At 33.5% G+C, this 20979-nt stretch overlaps 3 protein-coding genes across 4 annotated transcripts; all 3 read left to right on the top strand.

Annotated features, from left to right (window-relative positions):
- Positions 1-436: 436 nt before the first annotated feature.
- LOC25499809 (T-complex protein 1 subunit zeta 1) lies at positions 437-7321 on the top strand. Its single transcript, XM_013592354.3, has 15 exons — positions 437-668; positions 780-843; positions 2646-2781; positions 3273-3424; positions 3578-3625; positions 3761-3853; positions 3939-4045; positions 4210-4324; positions 4467-4553; positions 4745-4949; positions 5109-5203; positions 6043-6111; positions 6201-6308; positions 6445-6563; positions 6967-7321. Exons 1-15 carry the CDS (start codon positions 535-537, stop codon positions 7040-7042), a joined length of 1608 nt encoding a protein of 535 aa, XP_013447808.1. The 5' UTR covers positions 437-534; the 3' UTR covers positions 7043-7321.
- Positions 7322-8090: 769 nt separating this feature from the next.
- Positions 8091-11310, top strand: LOC25499808 (2-alkenal reductase (NADP(+)-dependent)). 2 transcript variants are annotated; one of them, XM_039828140.1, is made up of 6 exons: positions 8091-8238; positions 8387-8659; positions 9078-9258; positions 9448-9614; positions 10379-10461; positions 10662-11310. In XM_039828140.1, exons 2-6 carry the CDS (start codon positions 8429-8431, stop codon positions 11038-11040), a joined length of 1041 nt encoding a protein of 346 aa, XP_039684074.1. In that variant the 5' UTR covers positions 8091-8238; positions 8387-8428; the 3' UTR covers positions 11041-11310. The 2 variants fall into 2 exon arrangements, with proteins under 2 accessions (XP_039684074.1, XP_013447807.1); XM_013592353.3 differs by lacking the exon at positions 8091-8238 and having other exon boundaries at positions 8280-8659.
- A 2140-nt stretch (positions 11311-13450) lies between these two features.
- LOC25499807 (glycine--tRNA ligase, mitochondrial 1) lies at positions 13451-19290 on the top strand. The gene is made up of 9 exons (XM_013592352.3): positions 13451-13911; positions 14358-14740; positions 15370-15487; positions 15578-15772; positions 15885-16109; positions 16972-17031; positions 17122-17202; positions 17295-17700; positions 18787-19290. Exons 1-9 carry the CDS (start codon positions 13480-13482, stop codon positions 19017-19019), a joined length of 2133 nt encoding a protein of 710 aa, XP_013447806.2. The 5' UTR covers positions 13451-13479; the 3' UTR covers positions 19020-19290.
- The last annotated feature ends 1689 nt before the right edge of the window (positions 19291-20979 follow it).

The raw sequence follows: 20979 nt of genomic DNA, 5'->3' as shown, positions 1-20979 counted from the left end.
TTTTAGAGTCCCTTCCCTTGCAAACGAAGAGGGTTACCAATACCTTTCACTAAAGTCTATTTCAATTTATTTTTTTTAATGAATTTCATATATGATTATACAATTTTAATACAATCAAATTCATATAATATTTGTGTATTTCACAATTAAAATATATGAGCATATCAATTAACTGCCAATACGATTAGTTAAGACACAACAATAGCATTATAAATATCTTTCTTTGTTAGTATTATTTTGTATGCCAATATTGTTATAAGTTTCTATAATGTTTTAAATTTATTTATTTCAAAGAAATTTTGAAATATATTTAGTATTTTTGGGATGTTAAAAAGTAATTTGTGAAATTAGAAGAGCAAAATCTAAGGTCACGCAAAGCCCAAAAGACATCAGAGTCCATCAAAACGACACTCTTCCCCGTCGTTTCGCAAAACCACAAAACCAAACCCTTAGAAAACCCGCTTTCTCTTCTTCATTTCCACTTCATTCTTCTCACTTCGATTCTTGAACTTTCTTCATTCATTTTCGTTCAAAATGTCTCTGAGAGTGTTGAACCCTAACGCCGAAGTTCTGAACAAATCGGCGGCGTTACATATGAATATCAATGCTGCTAAGGGTTTACAAGATGTTCTTAAATCAAATCTCGGTCCTAAAGGAACTATCAAAATGTATTATTATTATTATACTTTCTTTGTTTCTGATTTTCATTTTCATTTTCATTTTGATTATTATTATTTTTTTTTTTTTGGATTTGTGTAACTTTTTTGTTTATGAATCAGGCTTGTTGGTGGTTCTGGTGATATTAAACTCACTAAAGATGGTAACACTCTCTTGAAAGAAATGGTTAGTGGTTTTAATTTAATTCCGTTGTATTTGTTTTGCTATGATCTACTATCTCTGTAGCATCGTCAGGGTATTGTATGAAATTATTAGCACTGTCAGGGTGTGTTCGATGTCTGTGTCATTTCTATTTTTTGATTTTATTAACTGGGTCAGTGCCGTGTTTAGTATCCGTGTCATTTCTATATTATTAAATGTGTTAGTGTTGTGTTCGGTGTCCGTGTCAATTGTTAACTGTGTCAATGAAATCAATCTCAAGAAAATAGGGAAAATGTAGGTCGAGTAAGAAGATATACAAGCACCTTTTATTTTTGTGCTATCTACGATATATGAAGCACCTTTCAGTCTATATATATATGTATATGTATGTATGTAGCAGAGATACTTAGATTGAAGATTGAAAGTGTGTACACATGTTGATTGTCATGAAGTTTTTTTATAACCACAAACAGTGTATTTTATGTTAACAATCATATAAAAAACACCTAAAAAAATGTAGATAAGTTATGTCCATTCTCAAGTTAACATGGTCAGTGGTGTCCAGTATGCATAATCGTTTCAGTACTTTAATATTATAAGATTATGTTTACTTGGAAACGGTGATAGTAAAACCGATACATCTAGTTACATTTAATTACTTCTATTTTCTCAATTTATAACCGGTGTCGATCTATTAGTGTGGTCTCTTGTATATGTGTCGGGACTTCCAAGTTCAAAGTGTAGGACATTTTTATGTTTATTTGGAAAAAGGTACAGTAAAACTGACTTATGTAGTTACATTCAATTCAGTTACTTCCTTTTTTATTGGATTAATAATAGTGTTGATGCGTGTGGTTAGTAGTTATATTCAATCACTTCCATTTTCTCAAATTATTACGGGGGTAGATGTATCAGTGTCATGTCTGGTATCCATATCCATGTCAGTTCTTTGTAGCTGAAGATTATGTTTACTTGGCAAAACGTTTATGGTAAAACCGACACATGTATTTACATGAAGACGAGAGTGAGGTACAACAAGGCCATTTCTGTCCACCGCCCTTCTCACGGAGCCATACGTGGACGTTACCGCCGGGGGTCAGAGCTAGTTGGGTTGTTCAATTACTTTCATTTTCTGAAAATTATTATAGGTTTCAATTCACGTAGTTACATTCAATTTCTCCCATTTTCTCAAATCATTATCAATGTCGACGTGTCAGTGTCGTGTTTGGTATATGTATCTTAGTCACTACTTTACAGTCTATGACTATGTTCACTTTAAATTGGTTATGTTAAAAATGCATTTTAAAAATTTTGTGGAATGATGATCTGGTTTTGTTTGTTGTTTTAACAGCAAATCCAGAATCCAACGGCTATTATTTTTACTTGTATTTTCTTAATTTATTATTGATTTCAATGTGTCACTTCTGTGTTAGGTTTCTGTGTCGGTGTCACTACTTCATAGTCTATGTTTATATTTGTGAGATAAGTATCTTTAGTTATTTTACTGTTATTTCTAGCTAGCTGTATTTAGGCACATATCAAAATAGATTGCAACATCAACATAACTGCCAGTGCAGGTTAAGTTGATGCTAGGTGCAGGGTAACATGCATATAATTCCACAGAATCTGTCTAAACAGATTAGAATTTGTAACACACATTTCAATATATGAAAATTCGAGCATGATTCTCTCAACTTTTGTTTCCTTTAATAATATTTACTTCAATACAGTTATTGTAAAACAAAATGCATTTCTGTGGTATTTTTCTTCTTTGTTGAAAATTTTGTGGAATGCTGAGCTGGTTTTGTTTGTTGTTGTTGTTACAGCAAATCCAGAATCCAACAGCTATTATGATTGCTAGGACAGCGGTTGCACAAGATGACATTAGTGGTGATGGCACTACTTCTACTGTCCTCTTCATTGGGGAACTTATGAAGCAATCTGAGCGTTACATAGATGAAGGTTAATAAATTTTTCTCTCTGTTATGTGTGTATTTGTCAAGCAATCTGAGCTGTAACTATTCTTACTAATAGATTTTCATGTGTAGAAATCAACCTATTCATTTTGACATTTTTAGCAGCTCCCTAACCTTTCCATGGGCACCCATAAAAATTTTGCAAGCTAGGAATTGAATACTTATTTCAGTTGAAAAAGATTACATAGCAAGGTGATCCAAATTAGGCCCTTACAGTTATTATGATTAATCATTGGAATAGATTTAGAGTATAGGAAAAATTTAATTTTGGGTGAAGATGAGAAATCCTCAGAGTTGGATGTAAAAATACATGTGCGCAAGACACAATAAATGTAGTTGCATCTGAAATAGGTTTATGGGAAACACATATAGACTTCTTAAACTGCGAGTGGATAACCATTTTGTTTTGTTTTGTGTCTTTTCTGTCATTTCTTTACATCAAATACTAAGAGCCTAAGATATATATGAACATTCTAGGTATGCATCCACGTGTATTGGTTGATGGATTTGAAATTGCAAAAAGAGCCACTCTTCAATTTCTTGAGAAGTTCAAGACTCCTGTAGTAATGGGTGCTGAGCCCGACAAAGAGATTCTCAAAATGGTAGCAAGAACAACCGTGAGGACAAAGGTGGATATTTTTTTTCATTTAATCCTTCTTTAAGATGGTCATTTGATCAATTTTTTATATTTATAGGTATAATGAACAAATAACTTCAACATAGTTATTCACTTTGTGTTTAAAATTATATTCTTATTATTTTTATTTCCTTCTTATTTGCAGCTGTATGAGTCACTTGCTGATCAATTGACTAATATAATTGTTGATGCGGTGAGTGCATATCAAGATATTTATTGAGTCCTTGTTAATATGAAAATTTAGTTTGTGGTCATTTGGCCTTGATTATGTAGATTATAATTTATTTTGATTTTTACAATCGGGTGTTTATTGAATTTGCCATAATAGGTTTTATGCATCCGAAAGCCCGAAGAAGCAATTGATCTGTTTATGGTCGAAATTATGCACATGCGGCACAAATTTGATGTTGACACACGCTTGGTATGTTGTTAGTCACTCTTCTGCTGAACATGTTTATTATTTTTGTTGGCAAATACTTATATTCACTGTGTACTTGGTTGCCTAGGTTGAGGGTCTCGTCCTTGATCATGGTTCCCGACACCCTGACATGAAGCGACGTGCTGAGAATTGCCACATCTTGACATGCAATGTATCTCTAGAGTATGAAAAGAGGTAATCAACTCAATCTGTTCTTTTCCCCCTATTACTATGAACAAATGTGGGGGCATTTCAAGAGTTATATATGATGGAAGTATTGAACATTATTACTTTTTAGATTAAGTAAACTCGTACAAGTTTGTGTAGGAGACTAACAATGGCAAAAAAAAAATTTCCAGTGAAATAAATTCAGGATTTTTCTACTCAAATGCTGAACAGAGAGAGGCTATGGTTATAGCTGAAAGGCGTCAGGTTGATGAAAAAGTTAGAAAAATCATTGAACTGAAAAGAAAGGTAGAATTTTTTTTTACCCTTGTATATATTGGTTCTCACATGTTCCTCAGTGGTCATGCTCTGGTCTTCTGCTATATTGCAAAAAATAGTAAGTTGATCTCACTGCTCTTGTCTAACTACCTTTATACTTATATTTATGCAGGTCTGTCCTGATAATGATAGCAATTTTGTCATCATCAACCAAAAAGGAATTGATCCCCCATCGTTGGACATGCTTGCGAGGGAAGGCGTAAGTAACATACGAACACTCACGTGACATGCTTGCTAAATCACTTTTAAACTCACCCACTTGTCTGTCTTTTTTAGTAAAATTATCTTATATACGCTGTAAACCAGAAAATAATATAACTGTTAGAACACTTGGTGCACCAATTGCCATGTACTATTTCATCTATTGATCGTTTTGTCCTTTTGTTTTAGATAATTGCCCTTCGCAGAGCAAAGAGGAGAAACATGGAGAGATTGGTTTTGGCCTGTGGAGGTGAGGCTGTAAACTCTGTTGACGACTTGACTCCTGAATGTCTGGGTTGGGCAGGATTAGTGTATGAACATGTCCTTGGTGAAGAGAAATATACATTTGTGGAAAATGTGAAGAATCCCTTTTCTTGCACAATCTTAATTAAAGGTATATTTCTGAACATATAGTGAAGTTGTCAAGCAGATCCTTCTGTTATTTTTTTGGCACGATGCTTGCCGTACATCTTTACATTAACCTCTGTTTCATTTTATTGACATTGTTGGATTTAAGCTGAGATTAATCTTCTATGCTTTCTTAATGATCCAGGTCCCAATGACCACACGATAGCTCAGATTAAAGATGCCGTCCGTGATGGTTTGAGGGCAGTGAAGAATACCATTGAAGATGAATCTGTTGTCTTGGTAAGATTTTATTTGACCAGTTAATCAATTATATTGATGTCTGCAGTATACATTTTTTACTTCTGGTCACATGCTTGTTCGTGTTATTCATTCATTCGATATTTGTGTTTATTTCCTCAATCAACTAAAGTTATGGCGGTTCTATAAACCTCTAGTGTACATTTTTCTTTAAACCTGGCGGTTATTTAAATCTGTAGTGTACATTTTAACCTGGATGTTATTATCCACTCTATAGGTTGTGTTAATTTCCTCAATCAGCTAAATTTTTAGTCTTTAAAATGTAGACTTAATACAAAATGCTTAATCTGGTTTTTGGGAAGGATGGCATATTTCGAATGTTAGATGTTTCAGGACATAAGAGTCAAATAGGAAGTCTTCTTTTTCTATGGATGGCTAAATAAGAATTTTTGGACCTAACTGTAATACAATGCTTTATAACTATTTCTCTCTATTTGAGAATCAAAATGAAGAAAAATTGATGTAAACTTAACATATTTTTGGCAAATTGTTGACAGTTATGTCATAAAATTTTTGCGATAAGGCACACATTACCTTCCTCCCTCCCTCATGCTTAAGTTGATGCAAAAATCTAATTGGGAGCGAAAAATGCTTTGCATATGTTTAGGTAATAAAACATTGAATCCATTTGTTTTAAGTTGTAAATAGTGGGAAAGCGGGCAACAAAACTACGAGGACAATGGATAGAAGCAATTATGCTACTAGCTTTTGATAATAGGGCTTTATTGAATTTATATATCCTTCTATATAGAACTTTGGTTTGCACCTTCTTTTATGTTGATTGTGATAGACATAATGTGAATTTCCTTGCCAATGTTTAGGGGGCTGGTGCATTTGAAGTTGCTGCTAGACAACATCTGATGAACGAAGTTAAGAAAACTGTTCAAGGGGTAATATAAGCGACTTATGTTTTCCAAATTTTATTTATTTGATTTGTCAGTTGCATATTTAAACAATGACGTTTGTAACTTTGAAACAGCGTGCACAACTTGGTGTTGAGGCTTTTGCTGATGCACTTCTTGTGGTGCCAAAGACACTTGCTGAAAACTCTGGACTTGACACTCAAGATGTGATTATTGCCCTTAAGGTATGCTTCTTTTAAATTTAGTATGTCTTAACTCCAATTTAGTATGTCTTAACCCTCTAATGTGATTGTATTACGTGTTCATATGAAGTAGACGATTGATTGGCATTAATAGTACGTTTGCTAAATGCTTTTTCAGGGAGAGCATGACAGAGGGAATATTGTTGGTTTGAGCCAAAACACTGGAGAGCCTATAGACCCTCAAATGGAGGGTATTTTTGACAACTACTCTGTGAAGCGTCAAATCATCAACTCAGGGTATGGTTTAACATTTTAACTATTTTTTGCTGGGTTATGGAACTGGGATCATGAAAATGCTAGTACAATTTCATTACCAAGGGTGGGTGGGCGTGGGTTGGATGCATTTTGTAGTTTTTTTCAGCCAACAAACATGATGAATTGGCAAATTTAAAATGCATAAAACAAATACACTAGAAAACAGCATATGAAAACCTTAAATTAAAAAAATACACCATGTCGCAAATGAAAGCAACATATTGCAGTACATGTGTATTATAGACATAACAAATGGAACCTTGCTTGAGAGATGATGCCTCTCTCCCCTTTTAAAAAGAACATACGCCAAAATATTATGTTGTACATATGTTCTTTTTGGTCACAATTATGTAGTCATGTTTCTTTCACTTTGAATGCTATACAGGCCAGTTATAGCATCTCAATTGCTATTGGTGGATGAAGTAATTCGTGCTGGGCGTAACATGCGGAAGCCAACTTAGACGTTCTTTCTTACCTGAAGCTTCTCTTTTGAATAGGGTGTGCCATTAGCTTTATTTCTTTTGACGCGTCGATTGGGATTGTTAAGAATTGTTTGATTACTATGAAAATGAAGCTTTGTATTTTATTTTGCGTTTTTTATTCGAAGGACATTGTAGTATGAAGTCTTCTATTATGACTGAATTTTGGTTCATTTTATAAATTTTGTAAGCATAATTCATGTAGTAGATCTAGTTGGAAATGTGATTCAGCTTTGAAAGTAGCAGTTTTGGCATGAGTAACTTTCATTCTCTTTATTTTCTACTCTAGCTACACTTAGGCATGGTTTGTTTTCAACTTTGTAATTTTCATATGAAAAGTCTGCACTCTGCACTGAATGGATTGCTCAATAGCAAGTTTTTTTTTTTTATTTGAAAAAATTATAGTAGACTTGTCACAGTTACCTAAGCATCTAAGCATGTTGTTCAAGTTCTTGTTAATTGTTTAAAATCAGCGTGTCTGTAATGAATGACTCATGCACTTTTAGTTAGTACATTTTTTCCGATGTGATTTTTTTTGATATTATACAATGTAGTTAATTTTAGTGGAAGTAAACAGGAAAATACTTCATCGTTATACCTTTTATGAAATGAAAAGAAAGGATGGAATGTTGTTTTGAACATGTTTTACAATATGAATAAATATTGCTTTTTCTATTCTTTTGATTTTTCTTTTTCGTAGGCCATAACTTTAACTAAGGATAGTTTTGTATAACAATTTATAATTTCCCTTTCTCATATAAATTAACTATAAATTTAGTTTATGAACAATTGTTTTTTCTTTTGAGGAAGATTTATGTGCAATTATTAAAATGTCACATCAGTAAAAAAAATTGTTATAAAATGATTTTTTTTTTTTTTTTAGAATAAATTTAGTTGTAACGATTGTTACTTTAATTTCCATTAGTTTCTCGAAAAAAACTTAATTCCCTATACATGTTTTTGAATGCCTGCATCCACTTTCATAGACCTCATTTAAAGCTAAAACATGGATTAGCTAAAGAAATTGACACATAAGAATTCGCACATCAAACCTTGAGATGAACATACTACGTTATTCTAACTTTACATCACCAGACCATCAATGCACTGCACGTGAGTTAAAATACATCAATGGTGAAGAGGGCAAAAGCGTCAAGCCGTCAAGTGAAATATGTTAGGTAAAATAAGTGGATGGTGGTCGTGGGCAGTCTCTATTGACTCACAACTATTGTCATTATTATGTAATAAAATCTAGTCTAGTGTTTAAACTTCAAAAGTGAAACTCTACAACTGTTTTAGTACTTGTTTTTCATCATCTTTCTGCAGAACATTTTCTATTACAATTGCAAATTGGATCTCATCATCATCATGGCAGTGTCTGAAGTGGGAAACAAGCAGGTTATATTCAAAGGATACATAGATGGAATTCCTAAAGAGACAGATATGGAACTCAATTTTTCAAATAATATTCAATTCAATCAACAACTTCCATCACAAGCTCTTCTTGTCAAAAATCTTTATCTCTCATGTGATCCATATATGCGTGGTCGTATGCGTGATTTTCATGGATCTTATATTCCTCCTTTTCTTCCTTCTAAGGTATATACCAACCTTTATCCCTTAATTTACTATATGTTAATTGGTGTTTGAACAATAGAAATATAATGAAATGGTATCTAAACATCTGTGAACACCGACACTTCTGATCTAAGACATGTCTAGTGTCTAACACGACACCCGACATGTGCCATTGTGTTAGGGTAAATGCTTGTTAGCTCTAAGAGTCTATTTGGATTGAATCATTTGAACTTACCGGTATAATATTTGTGAGACTGTTTAGAAGAACTTATGAAAATAGTTTATGACATGTTCATTAGCCTTTCAGGATAACTCACAAAAACAACTTATAACTAATACGAAAACAATTTGACTTTATTTTATCTTTTTTTTTTTTGTTCAATTGTAGTACTTATATTGAACATGTGTGTGTAATCTATTTTGATTTTGATGAATGAAGGCGCTTGAAGGATTTGGTGTATCTAAAGTAATACAATCTGATAATCCAAATTTCAAGGCTGGTCATTACATTTCTGGGTTTACTGGCTGGGAGGAATACAGCATCATCACTAAAACAGACCAGTTGCGAAAAATTGAGCCTGATGATCACATTCCTCTTTCCTTCCATCTCGGTCTTCTAGGTACCAAATACTTCTCTTCACATTAATTTGATAAATAATTAATCTGTTTTTTTATAGGGAAATGTTAGTATATTAGTTCTCATGTTAGTATTTTCTCTTTTACCAGAGTTTGAACCGTGGTCCTTTAACCTTTCGTTCAAATCAGTTGAGTTACTCAACCCTCATTAATTAATCCGTTTTAATTTATAGGAATGCCGGGATTTACGGCATATGCTGGATTTTATGAGGTGTGCTCTCCCAAAAGTGGAGAATATGTTTTTGTTTCAGCAGCATCAGGTGCTGTGGGTCAACTTGTTGGTCAACTTGCTAAATTGCATGGTTGCTATGTTGTTGGAAGTGCCGGCTCAAAAGAAAAGGTATGTTCATCTATTTTTTTAATTTTGTATAGTTACCAAAAGTAAGACTTAGCAACTGTGTCGAAGCTTTCATTTAGGCGAATGTATATGCTTATAAAAATCACTGATAATGTGTTCATATGCTGTTTCTCACAATAAATAACCTCCTAAAATAGTTTTTTTTCAAGCAAAAATTGTTGATTTACATAGTAGAAGTAAGGAGACCTATTGCAGAAGCTTCCCCGAAATCCGCTAACTTGTGAGCACAGTTATTTATTGACCATTATTCCATTTGTTTGTAATTTGCCAATGAACAACTTCGACTACTGGAGAAGAGTTACGCTCCAACCAGAACATATGCCACCCTTTCTTATAGCTTATGAACAAGTGTCTATTTAGCTCTTAGTTGCATTTTAAAGAATTTATTCCCAGTCTATTTAGCTTATCTTACAGCTTAAGGACTTGTATAAGTGTATGAGAGAACTTGCAAAAGAAGTTTATGAAATCATCCATATGATATTTTCAACTATTTTTAATAAACTTCCTTAGATAGCTTATGAATATATCTTACAACTTATATCAAAACAGTTTAATTACATTTTTCATTTTGTCATAAAATAACATATAGATAAGTGCTTATCTGATGAACACTTTTTCAATAAGCATTTGATTCATTTGTTTGCAGAAACATATAGATAATTAGACACACATGCATGCAGACACAAATACTTAAACCAGACATTTAGTTTAGTTTGCATTTTGACTCACCAAATCTATTACATTAGGTTGAACTTCTAAAGAGTAAACTTGGATTCGACGAAGCTTTTAACTATAAGGAAGAATTAGACTTGGATGCAGCTCTAAAAAGGTGAGTTTCACGTATAAGGCCATTGTCTCAGGAAATTTAAATGATTTAAGTAGTTTGTTTGAAAATTAAACTTCCTTATACAAGCACTTCTGAGTTCTAATCGGGACCTGTGTGGATAAGCTCTATTCATATAATCTATAAGCTGTTTTGAAGAGCTATCCTTCGTTCATCTAAAGTTTTTCCGTTGGCTCAATTGACAGGTATTTTCCCGAAGGCATTGACATTTATTTTGATAATGTGGGCGGTGACATGCTTGATGCGGCCCTCCTTAACATGAAGATTCATGGCAGAATTGCAGTTTGTGGGATGATTTCTCAGCAAAGCATTTCTGATCCTAAAGGGATTCACAATTTATCCTCTCTCATTTATAAGCGCATAAGAATGCAGGGTTTTTTGCAAAGCGATTACTTGAACTTGTACCCAAAATTCTTGGAACAGGTTTCAAGTTTCTACAAACAAGGAAAGATTGTGTATTTTGAAGACATGAATGAAGGCTTGGAAAGTGCTCCAGCTGCTTTTGTTGGACTTTTCCTCGGAAAAAACGTTGGTAAGCAAGTCATTCGTGTTGCACATGAATGATGTTCACCATATCAGATGTTCACCTTGTGTTGTAAAATGTATCATAGTTCCAAATCGACGTGGTCATGGTTGCAATTTTGCAAACTTTGATATTGGAAGAAAATGTAAACAAATACATCCGATGCGGCTACAGTTTTGCAGTTGTAGACCATAATTTAGAACTATAAAATAAAACATATGACACATTTCAATATCTTTGGACATATTTGAACTGCGGCATGGCCTTATCGTGTTATGTTTATTCTATGACAGAAAATGTTGATTTTTCAATATGTATTTAATTATTCTACCAGAGAAAAAGTATATGTATTTGCTTTGATTTCTTTGCATTTGGTTTTGCTCATTTGAGTCTCAAGTTAGATTATTTCACTAGCAGATAAACAGACTACTCCTCAACATAGAACTTCTGAGTTGTAACAGAGTGAAGTTTTAACAATTTTTTTTTTAAGGAACTTTTAACAAAATTATCTGTGATCAAAATTAATAGTTATTGTGATAAAAATGTGGCTTTTCAAAATCTATATTATATTTTATTCTAATAGATACAAACAAAGTTGACTTACAAAAGCATATCTTTGATATTTTGTTCTAATAATTGATTGAGTAAAGCATAACTCGAGACATGGTCTTATAACACAACACAAAGGTCACTAAAGAAACTCAAGAAATTGAAAAACACACACAAAAGTATAATACAAGATCACATATATCAAAGAAACACCTTAACCCTTAAGTAAGCATAATATTACTTATTTTCAAGTAGCATGAGGTATCTTTTCCATTTGATATTTAGGTTACGGCAAAATTATGTGTCACTTTTGAGAAGAAGAAAATGAGCTCAACATATGTTTCTTAAGATGAGTTGATGAGGTAAAGTTGGTGTTGAAGTTGTTGAAGAGAGAAAATCGATGGAGAGAAATACAATGAAGAAGAATGTGAAGATATATGTTTCATTTTTCTAGATTGGAAGAACCATACAATTTCTTTTAAATTTTTAATAAATATTAATTTAAAAAAATATAAATTATTGATTTGGATTGTTACCTCAACGGTTTTAAGCACACATCAATAATTTAACACATATAAACATTTTTTCAATTGAATTTCTTTGAAAGAATAAAACCTGACCAACTTATTAGATATATGAATCAAACTTAATGAACAACATACATAATTTATTTTTATTTTTTTTATAAATAACACTATATATAGTATAACAAATATACCTTTGTGAATAACGTTCAAACAACCCTACATAAAGTGGTGTTAATCAACAAGAGAAGTGTTATGGACACTCTTTTTTAATACTCTCTCTAACGCTTCCCTTTGGGTCTTTATTATAAAATGAAAAACAAAAAAAATATCAAAACCAATACAATCATTAATTGTTGTAATTTTTAAATATTTTTACAAACATACCCTTATAGACAGTTGTGGAACTTTGGTTACATCCATTAGTATTAAAAAAGACAACCATTAAAAAAAGTGTAGAAATGTCTTTTGAACAATAACTACACCTAAAAAATTGTGGCATTTTCTTATAAATATGACCAAATTTATTTTTGAAAGTTTTCTTATAATAAATAAATAATTCATATGAATATCACACATTAAAAATAAATCTTACATAAAATGGTGAGATCCACAACGTTTCATTCATTAATAACATTTCTCTGGTCAACAAACTTAAAACAATGTTGGTATAAAGTTTAAGGCTAGTGGTTGCAAGTTTTTAATGAGATGACGTGACTTTATATATCTCATTAAATCATTACAACGACTTTAGATCACTTCTACCACCAACACACTAACATAGTTCGGATTTGCTTAATTTATAAGTCAACTTTTTTTTTCTTTTTCTTTTTATAAGAAAAGTAACTTTTTTTAGGCATAAAAAAGTCAACTTATACACCAATGTAACAATATATACATCCTTTTTAGCAACAATATATACCATATAGAAGAAACATATGCCATTTCTTTTATTTTATTTTTTGGCTTTCGCACCGATTTTCGATCCATCAAATATGAACGACTAATCCGACTTATATGTAGAGACATGCACACTGATCAAACGTTTTTTCTTTTAATAATATATAATATCCCCCTCTTTATATAGCTTTCACCTAAGCTATTTTATTATTTATATAATATTATTTAAATTATCAATTAAAGAATCAGTTAAGTTTCATTAAAATAAAAACAATACACATTGATATAAATTCATTTTGAAACTTTTTTATATTTTTTTTTTTAAGATACACTTTTTTTTTCTTGTGGTGGCTGAAGGTTGGTCGCCAAACCTTATATATTTTTATACGGTCCATATCAACTGATCTAAGCTCACGAGGACTGAGCTCGAGTTAAGTGACATATCCACTAGTTTTGATTTATAGTGAGAGTGAACACACCACACTTACACTCTTTTGGAGAAATGATATGCTTACATTGAGTAAGAAAGCGATAACAACCATAACCACCACATTCACAAAACCTCATTCTCTCTCTTCCATGGCCGCCACCGAAGAAACCCTACGCAAAACCCTAGCGGAGAAACTCTCCGCCGTTGAAATCCAAGCCAACACCGTCCGTTCACTCAAATCATCCTCCGCATCTAAACCTGATATCGATGCTGCTGTTCAAGCGTTAAACAATCTCAAACTTGAGAAATCTTCCATCGAGAAATCGCTTCAATCGCTTCTCTCTGGTTCCGATTCGCGTGAAGCATTTCGTCAATCTGTTAACAATACGCTTGAACGCCGTTTGTTTTATATTCCTTCGTTTAAGATTTATCGTGGTGTTGCTGGTTTTTATGATTATGGTCCTCCTGGTTGTGCCGTTAAATCTAACGTCCTTGCCTTTTGGCGTCAGGTGAATTGAATTTCTATGCACTGACTGTGTAAAATGTGATGTTGTTATGTTGTTGCATTAGGAAATGTTTGGGTTGATTTATTTTAGCTTATTACTAGTTTAAGCATCTGTTAAACTATGGTCCGTTTGGATTGGCTTATTTGTTAGGTTATTAGGAGTTGTTTTGATCGGACTTATTTAAACTTATGGAAACAACTTATGACATGTCCATAAGCAGTTTTAAATTTATTTCTATAAGCTCTCTGAGATAGCTTGTTAAAATAGCTTATAGCTAGTGTGAAAACAATTTGACTATTTAATTGTGTTATAGAAATAGCTTATATATATGCACTTATATTATAAGTTTTTATGCTATAAGCTCCTGAGTTGTTTATTCAAACAAGGCCCAGATCCCAAAATACCTCTATAAATATCTAACAGTATTGTTTTTGTCATGTTCCCTGTAGCATTTTGTTTTGGAGGAAAACATGCTTGAGGTTGATTGTCCATCTGTGACGCCGGAGGTTGTTCTGAAGGCTTCCGGTCACGTGGAGAAATTCACTGATCTCATGGTGAAGGATGAGAAAACCGGCACTTGTTACCGTGCTGATCACTTGCTCAAGGACTATTGCAATGAGAAGCTTCAGAAGGATCTCACATTGTCATCAGACAAAGCTGCAGAGCTCAAGCACGTGCTTGCCATGCTGGACGATTTCTCATCTCAAGAACTTGGTGCTAAGATTAAGGAGTATGGTATCACAGCTCCTGAAACCAAGAATCCACTGTCTGATCCTTACCCTTTCAATTTGATGTTTCAAACTTCAATTGGTCCCTCTGGCTTAGCTCCTGGGTTCGTCACTTCTAGCCTCCTTTTCCTTCTTTGTTGTTTGTGTTTATCATGACTTATGGTTATTATTATTATCATTATTATTTTGGTTATAAACCCTCGAAACAAAATGACAGATTCCTTAGAAACACAACCAACGGGGATTGGTCATGTAAGACCACTAATAAATTGTCCTGATCCCAGTTTAGCAAAGAAGTCCACACACTAGTTACCCTCCAAAAAGATGTGATGCGGCTCAAAACGCCAATTCTTAGCCATGAGATTCCTCATTGGCTCTGTCTCATTTGTGTAAATATGATATGTGTGCTTTCTTTCCCTCACCAAACTGTGTAGGGAGTCTGAATGGCAAATCACATTTTTCAAATTGGGTGTATGACTGGGGGGGACTAGAATTCTAAAAAGGAAATTTATCAGTAGCACACCAAAGAATCTGCATGTCACAAGGAATTGAAATTTAATGGGTTGCTATATTTGATTTGCCGATTGAAATAAATTAGTATTATCATCTAGTAGGACTAAAGTCTAACAATCACACACATGCCAGATAGATCTATAGCTCGAGAACATCTGAATAAGCAATGCCATATAGCTTTATCGTGGTAAGAATATAACTCTTTTTTCAACTGAAACAGGTTTATGCGTCCAGAAACTGCTCAGGGCATATTCGTTAATTTCAAGGATTTGTACTATTACAATGGAAACAAGCTACCCTTTGCTGCTGCACAAATTGGGCAGGCTTTTAGAAATGAGGTTTGTTGGTTTTTATGTATGAATTTGCTCTCAGTATTGGTGTCTTTCTGGAATCGGGGGATTTAGTTTGGTTTCTTTATCTTTCTGCAGATTTCTCCCCGGCAAGGTCTTCTCAGAGTCCGTGAATTCACCTTGGCAGAAATTGAACACTTTGTTGACCCTGAAGATAAGTCTCATCCTAAGTATGCCGAAGTTGCTGACTTGGAGTTTTTCATGTTCCCAAGGGAAGAACAGATGACTGGTCAGTCTGCAAAGAGAATCCGCCTCGGTGATGCTGTTTCGAAGGTCAGTTTCAATAATAGTGCAGTAGACTAGTAGTCAATACCCTTTTCCCTCACAAAAATGTTGTTTGTTCTTTACTAAACCGCATGTTATGATTGTTTTGATTTTTGATCAGGGTATTGTCAACAATGAGACTCTTGGTTATTTCATTGGGAGAGTATATCTCTTCTTGACGCGTCTCGGTATAGACAAAGACCGTTTAAGATTCAGGCAGCATCTTGCCAATGAGATGGCTCATTATGCTGCTGACTGTTGGGATGCTGAGATTGAGTGTTCCTATGGTTGGATTGAGTGTGTTGGCATTGCTGATAGATCTGCATATGATTTGCGTGCTCACTCGGTAATTGCTCTTATTTACTCAATGCTTTGTGATAAACTTCAATAAACCAAAACAATGCAGTACTAATGGTTAAATTTTTTGTGAAGTATAATTTTAAATTGGTTTCCTTACGTCGGGATTCATGAACCTTGATGTGTCAATACTATTGCTATGAATCCATTAAATTGGTGTTGCATTACTGTTTTGTTTTGATTGAAAATGTTATTTTCAGCTAAATCAAACAAAAAAAATTAGGGCATGTGCATAGCAAAGTGACCTGATTTTTATTTACCACTTTACTTGCTTGAAGTTTGTTTTTCAGTTTCTGCAGCTTAACTTACATTCGGTTTAACTGAAAATACACATTAAACCGAATTATATGTTGGTTAAATAATAATAGAAAAATATAAGGGGAGGAAGTTGAGGAATGATTATATTTAAAGGGGAGTAAAATGTATTATATATATATATATATATATATATATAGGGATTGCTAGGATACACCCACTACTTTTTATTAAGGTGTGTTTTAGCAAAGATATAACTAAAAAGTTGTTAAATACACCTTAAGGTGAATGTTGCTAAAACACACCTTCTAAAAAGTAAGTGGGTGTATGTTAGCAACTCCTATAGGCATTTGCTAGGATACACCCACTTATTTTTTAGGTGTGTTTTAGCAAGTTATAACTAAAAAGTAGTTAAATACACCTTAAGGTGTAGCTTGCTAAAACACTCCCACATAAAAACTAGTGGGTGTGTTCTAGCAAATCCCATATATATATATATATATATATATATATAGTATAAAAGCAACTAAAGAAATTCATTTTTCTAATGTGTGGTGTACTGCATTCTCATAATACTTTTGTATTCTATACTACAGGAGAAAAGTGGTACTCTGCTGGTGGCTCAGGAAAAATTTTCAGAACCTAAGGAAGTGGAGGTACTGTTTAATGTTGATTTATTGGCAGCTTTTTACACAACTATAAGAAGTCTTTCATCATTAATTGACTTGATATGTGACTTATTTCAGAAATTGGTTATAAATCCCATAAAGAAAGAACTGGGCCTGGCATTCAAGGGTAATCAGAAGAAGGTGGTTGAAGCACTTGAGGTAATTTGTGTTGTAACTATTTTGGTATTTAGAACAGTGGCTCGCAAATTGCTACTTGCATTACTCTTGAGAGATGGAATCTTCTCTGGCAGGCAATGAATGAGAAAGAAGCATTGGATATGAAGGCTGCTCTGGACTCAAAAGGCGAGGTTGAGTTTGAAGTATGTACACTTGGGAAAACTGTAACTATTAATAAGAATATGGTGACCATTCACAAGGAGATAAAGAAAGAGCATCAGCGAGTTTTTACACCATCTGTGATTGAACCATCCTTTGGGATTGGACGGATAATATATTGCCTATATGAGCATACTTTCTATACAAGGTCGAGTAAAGCTGGGGATGAACAGTTAAATGTATTTCGCTTTCCTTCTCTTGTGGCTCCTATTAAATGCACAGTTTTCCCTCTGGTTCAAAATCAGAAGTATGAAGATGTTGCCAAATTGATTTCCAAGTCGTTGACTGCTGCTGGAATTTCGCATAAGATTGACATTACAGGTATGTTGTTAAAGTTGAAGTTCTCGTTAACATGTAGATATACCTGTCGATTATGTTAAATAAAACTTTAGAGGCTTAGGCTGGATGATTGCATGAATGACTGTTAAAGAAATTATTTTAAATCAAAAAAAGAAAATATTGTGGAAATTCAAGGTTAAGAAACCCTTCATACAGAAACAGGAAAAGTAAAACAACAAAGAAAAGGAATAAACACTAAACACCAATGGAGTAATTTTGGCAAATTCCTTTCAAGTCAGTTAAGGTAACTCCTGAACAGAACTTCTATATAGAAGCTAATTGCCTTTGAAAAGATGTTATACTCCGACCATATACTCCAAAATGTTACCCTTATAATTCTATTAAAACCTCTCAAGCCAGGCACCAAAATTTTGGCAATGAAGTATGTGGCACTCACCCAGCATTGGAAAAAATTGTTACATTGGTTTTTTTTTTCCAAATTACAAATGCACCCCATGGGAGCTGAGGATACTATCTTAAAGGCAGCACTACTAGTTGTAGTAATTGCTAGTTGGTGGTATTTCTTGTTAACATATGGCTCTTAAAGCTGTTACAGTTATGCTCCTCATAAATGAATAGTCTAAAAACTCAAGGGAATTTTCTTCATCGGTAGTAATGTCATAATTACCACGAGAATTTCTATTGTTTAGTTGTTAAAATGGGTGACATGAACCTTGATTTTCTACTCCTTGATCATTGGTCTCAGTTAGATAACTACATAGTTTTCTAGTACATGGGAACATTAACTTGTAAATCTCTGAAATGAAATGCTTTCATTGTGGATGATTTTCTTGTAAAATCACTTCCTGGTTAGGAAGATGTTGTGTATGGATATTTTTCTATGAAGTAGGCTTTGTTTTTGGCGAATGGCGAGTTTGGTCTTACTCTTTCAACCCTCGAGTGCTTTTTCTTTATGATATACGTAAATTAAAAGGCTTAAACCTGTTCTGAAGTTGTCAACATTTCTTTCATACATTATTTTGTTTTAGGAATTCATTTATGCTGATTTTGCCATGAGCAAGACTAACCTTACATTTTTATTTATATATCTTGTAAAAATGTTAACAGGTACATCAATAGGAAAACGGTATGCAAGAACAGATGAACTTGGTGTGCCCTTTGCTGTAACTGTAGATTCAACGACGTCGGTGACTATTCGGGAAAGGGACAGCAAGGATCAAGTGCGTGTTGATGTGGAAAAAGCTGCCTCTGTTATAAGGGAGGTATCAGAAGGCCACAGGACGTGGGAAGATGTGTGGTCTACTTTTCCTCACCACTCCTCTACAACAGCAGAAGATTGAATTGAACAAATTCATCAATCTTGGCTGACCTTTCAGGGTTTTCTGTTTCAAACTTTTGTGGTATTTTGAGCAATGACTAGAACTACATGGATGCTGCTAATTGTATCAACTATATACCCATTTTTGTTATAATGAAGTGTATGGCAACATAGTGTGGGAGAGCTTCATAGGTCTCCCCCACCGTGGGAGAGTAGCTTTAACGGATGGATGTTGATGTCCCATGAGTGTTTATGATGCACTTGATACACCTGAACCCCTCCCAATAATTCTAGATCATTCTCTATTGTCGGTTCACCTCCTCCATCATCTTAACCATACCGATCGGAAGTTTTTTCCATCACCGAGTCATTGACATGCTGAACAATATCCTTGCGAGAATTTTTTTTTTTCCAGCAAATTTAAAAAGTCTAATTCGCAAAACAAAACTGTTTTTCCATGTTCCTTTTCTCCACTTCTAGTTGCAACTTGTAATTGTCCATTCCAGAACCTTAAGCACTGAAAGGTAGAACTTGATGATCAAAACCAAGCAAACAAATTCTAATACCCCAATGACAATTTTTTTATGGTAAAGATGCTACGATAAAAATGGGTTTCTAAAATCATGTCAGAAAACATTAAATAATCCCAAATTGCTACGGAATTGGATGAATTTTGTCATCAACTTGCATTGGAACATGATTTGGTTCTTGGAATTGGTCCATTTTTTTTTAATAGGAATTGTTCCATATAATGGGGTTTCTGGAAGCCGGAGAGAAAGAACCTTGGATCTTTTACTGATTTATGTTACTAATCTTTTTTGGAATCCTTCAACCAGATTTGTTGATTGAGTTTTTTAAGCTTATGTAGATGCAGTTGAATGTGGCCATCAAACTAGTTCATTAAATTAGACAATTTCAGTGTAGTGCAGAGGCGACGAAGGTCGCAGGTGGCTGGCCGGCGTGCGTAGACAGCGTGAAAACAGTTTGTTGAATCTTAGAGTGAGAGAGAGATATGGTACATGCTAGAGATATGTCAATTGCTTCGGTATGGAGGAATTAGAAGTGCGCACTCTAGACGTATATTAGGATTGAGAGCCTTGGGAGACCAAGTCTATTTTGCTATATATTTGAGATTTAAAAAAATTGTAAGAATAATATAATACACGATCATATAATATTTCAATTGCAAGATTTTTTTAGATACATTTTATAATTTCTTTAATTTAAAAAAGCAAAATAGGTCCTTCTCTTCCCTCCAAAATCATACATAAAAATATACCCTATTTGATATTTTTGTGACTCAACGAAATTCCAAGATTAGATTGTTTTGTTTGTTCATAGTTATTATTGTGGATATTGGATTATGGGGCATAAAATAACCTAGAATGTTTTGCTTGGGTTGTGTCAAGAAGCTCAAGCTAGGCCACTGATTTTCATTAGTTTTTTCATAGAATTTTAAACATTGGAGGGATATTCGTATCTTGGTTGCGTTATTTATCCAAACACTTTTTTTTAGACTTGAAACTTGGAGATAAACTTTGTAGTGATACCACAACCTTTCATATTGTTTCAAATAAAAGTAGGAATGCCAAAATATCTCATAAAAAAAAAAAAAAATCATTTTCATTGGTGCTGGTTCCTCGTAGACATATCACATGTCTAATATAATAAATATTATTTCAAACAATGTATGGAAGTGGAAAATAACCCTTTAGCATGATCAACAAAGGTTGTTGTACATTTTTCTCTTTATCTTTTCATTAGGATTGGGATTTGGGACATGTTGGCCAACCAGCTGAAGTACTTCCGAACCGCAATAAATCCCCAATAAAGACTTGTCAATTGTTTACCTACTTTATAGTATTTGTTCTACGCATCTCTCCGCTTTGCTCAAAAGTCCCTTAATTTGTCGGTTTTAATTTTCGATCATATAAAATTTATCAAAAGATAAGATCCAATCAACATATCTTAGATTGGATTAT

This window comes from Medicago truncatula, chromosome 7 (genome assembly GCF_003473485.1).
Source record: "Medicago truncatula cultivar Jemalong A17 chromosome 7, MtrunA17r5.0-ANR, whole genome shotgun sequence".
NCBI lineage: Eukaryota > Viridiplantae > Streptophyta > Magnoliopsida > Fabales > Fabaceae > Medicago > Medicago truncatula.
Note: the sequence above shows the minus strand (reverse complement) of the source record. Positions and strands in the feature narration are given on the sequence as shown.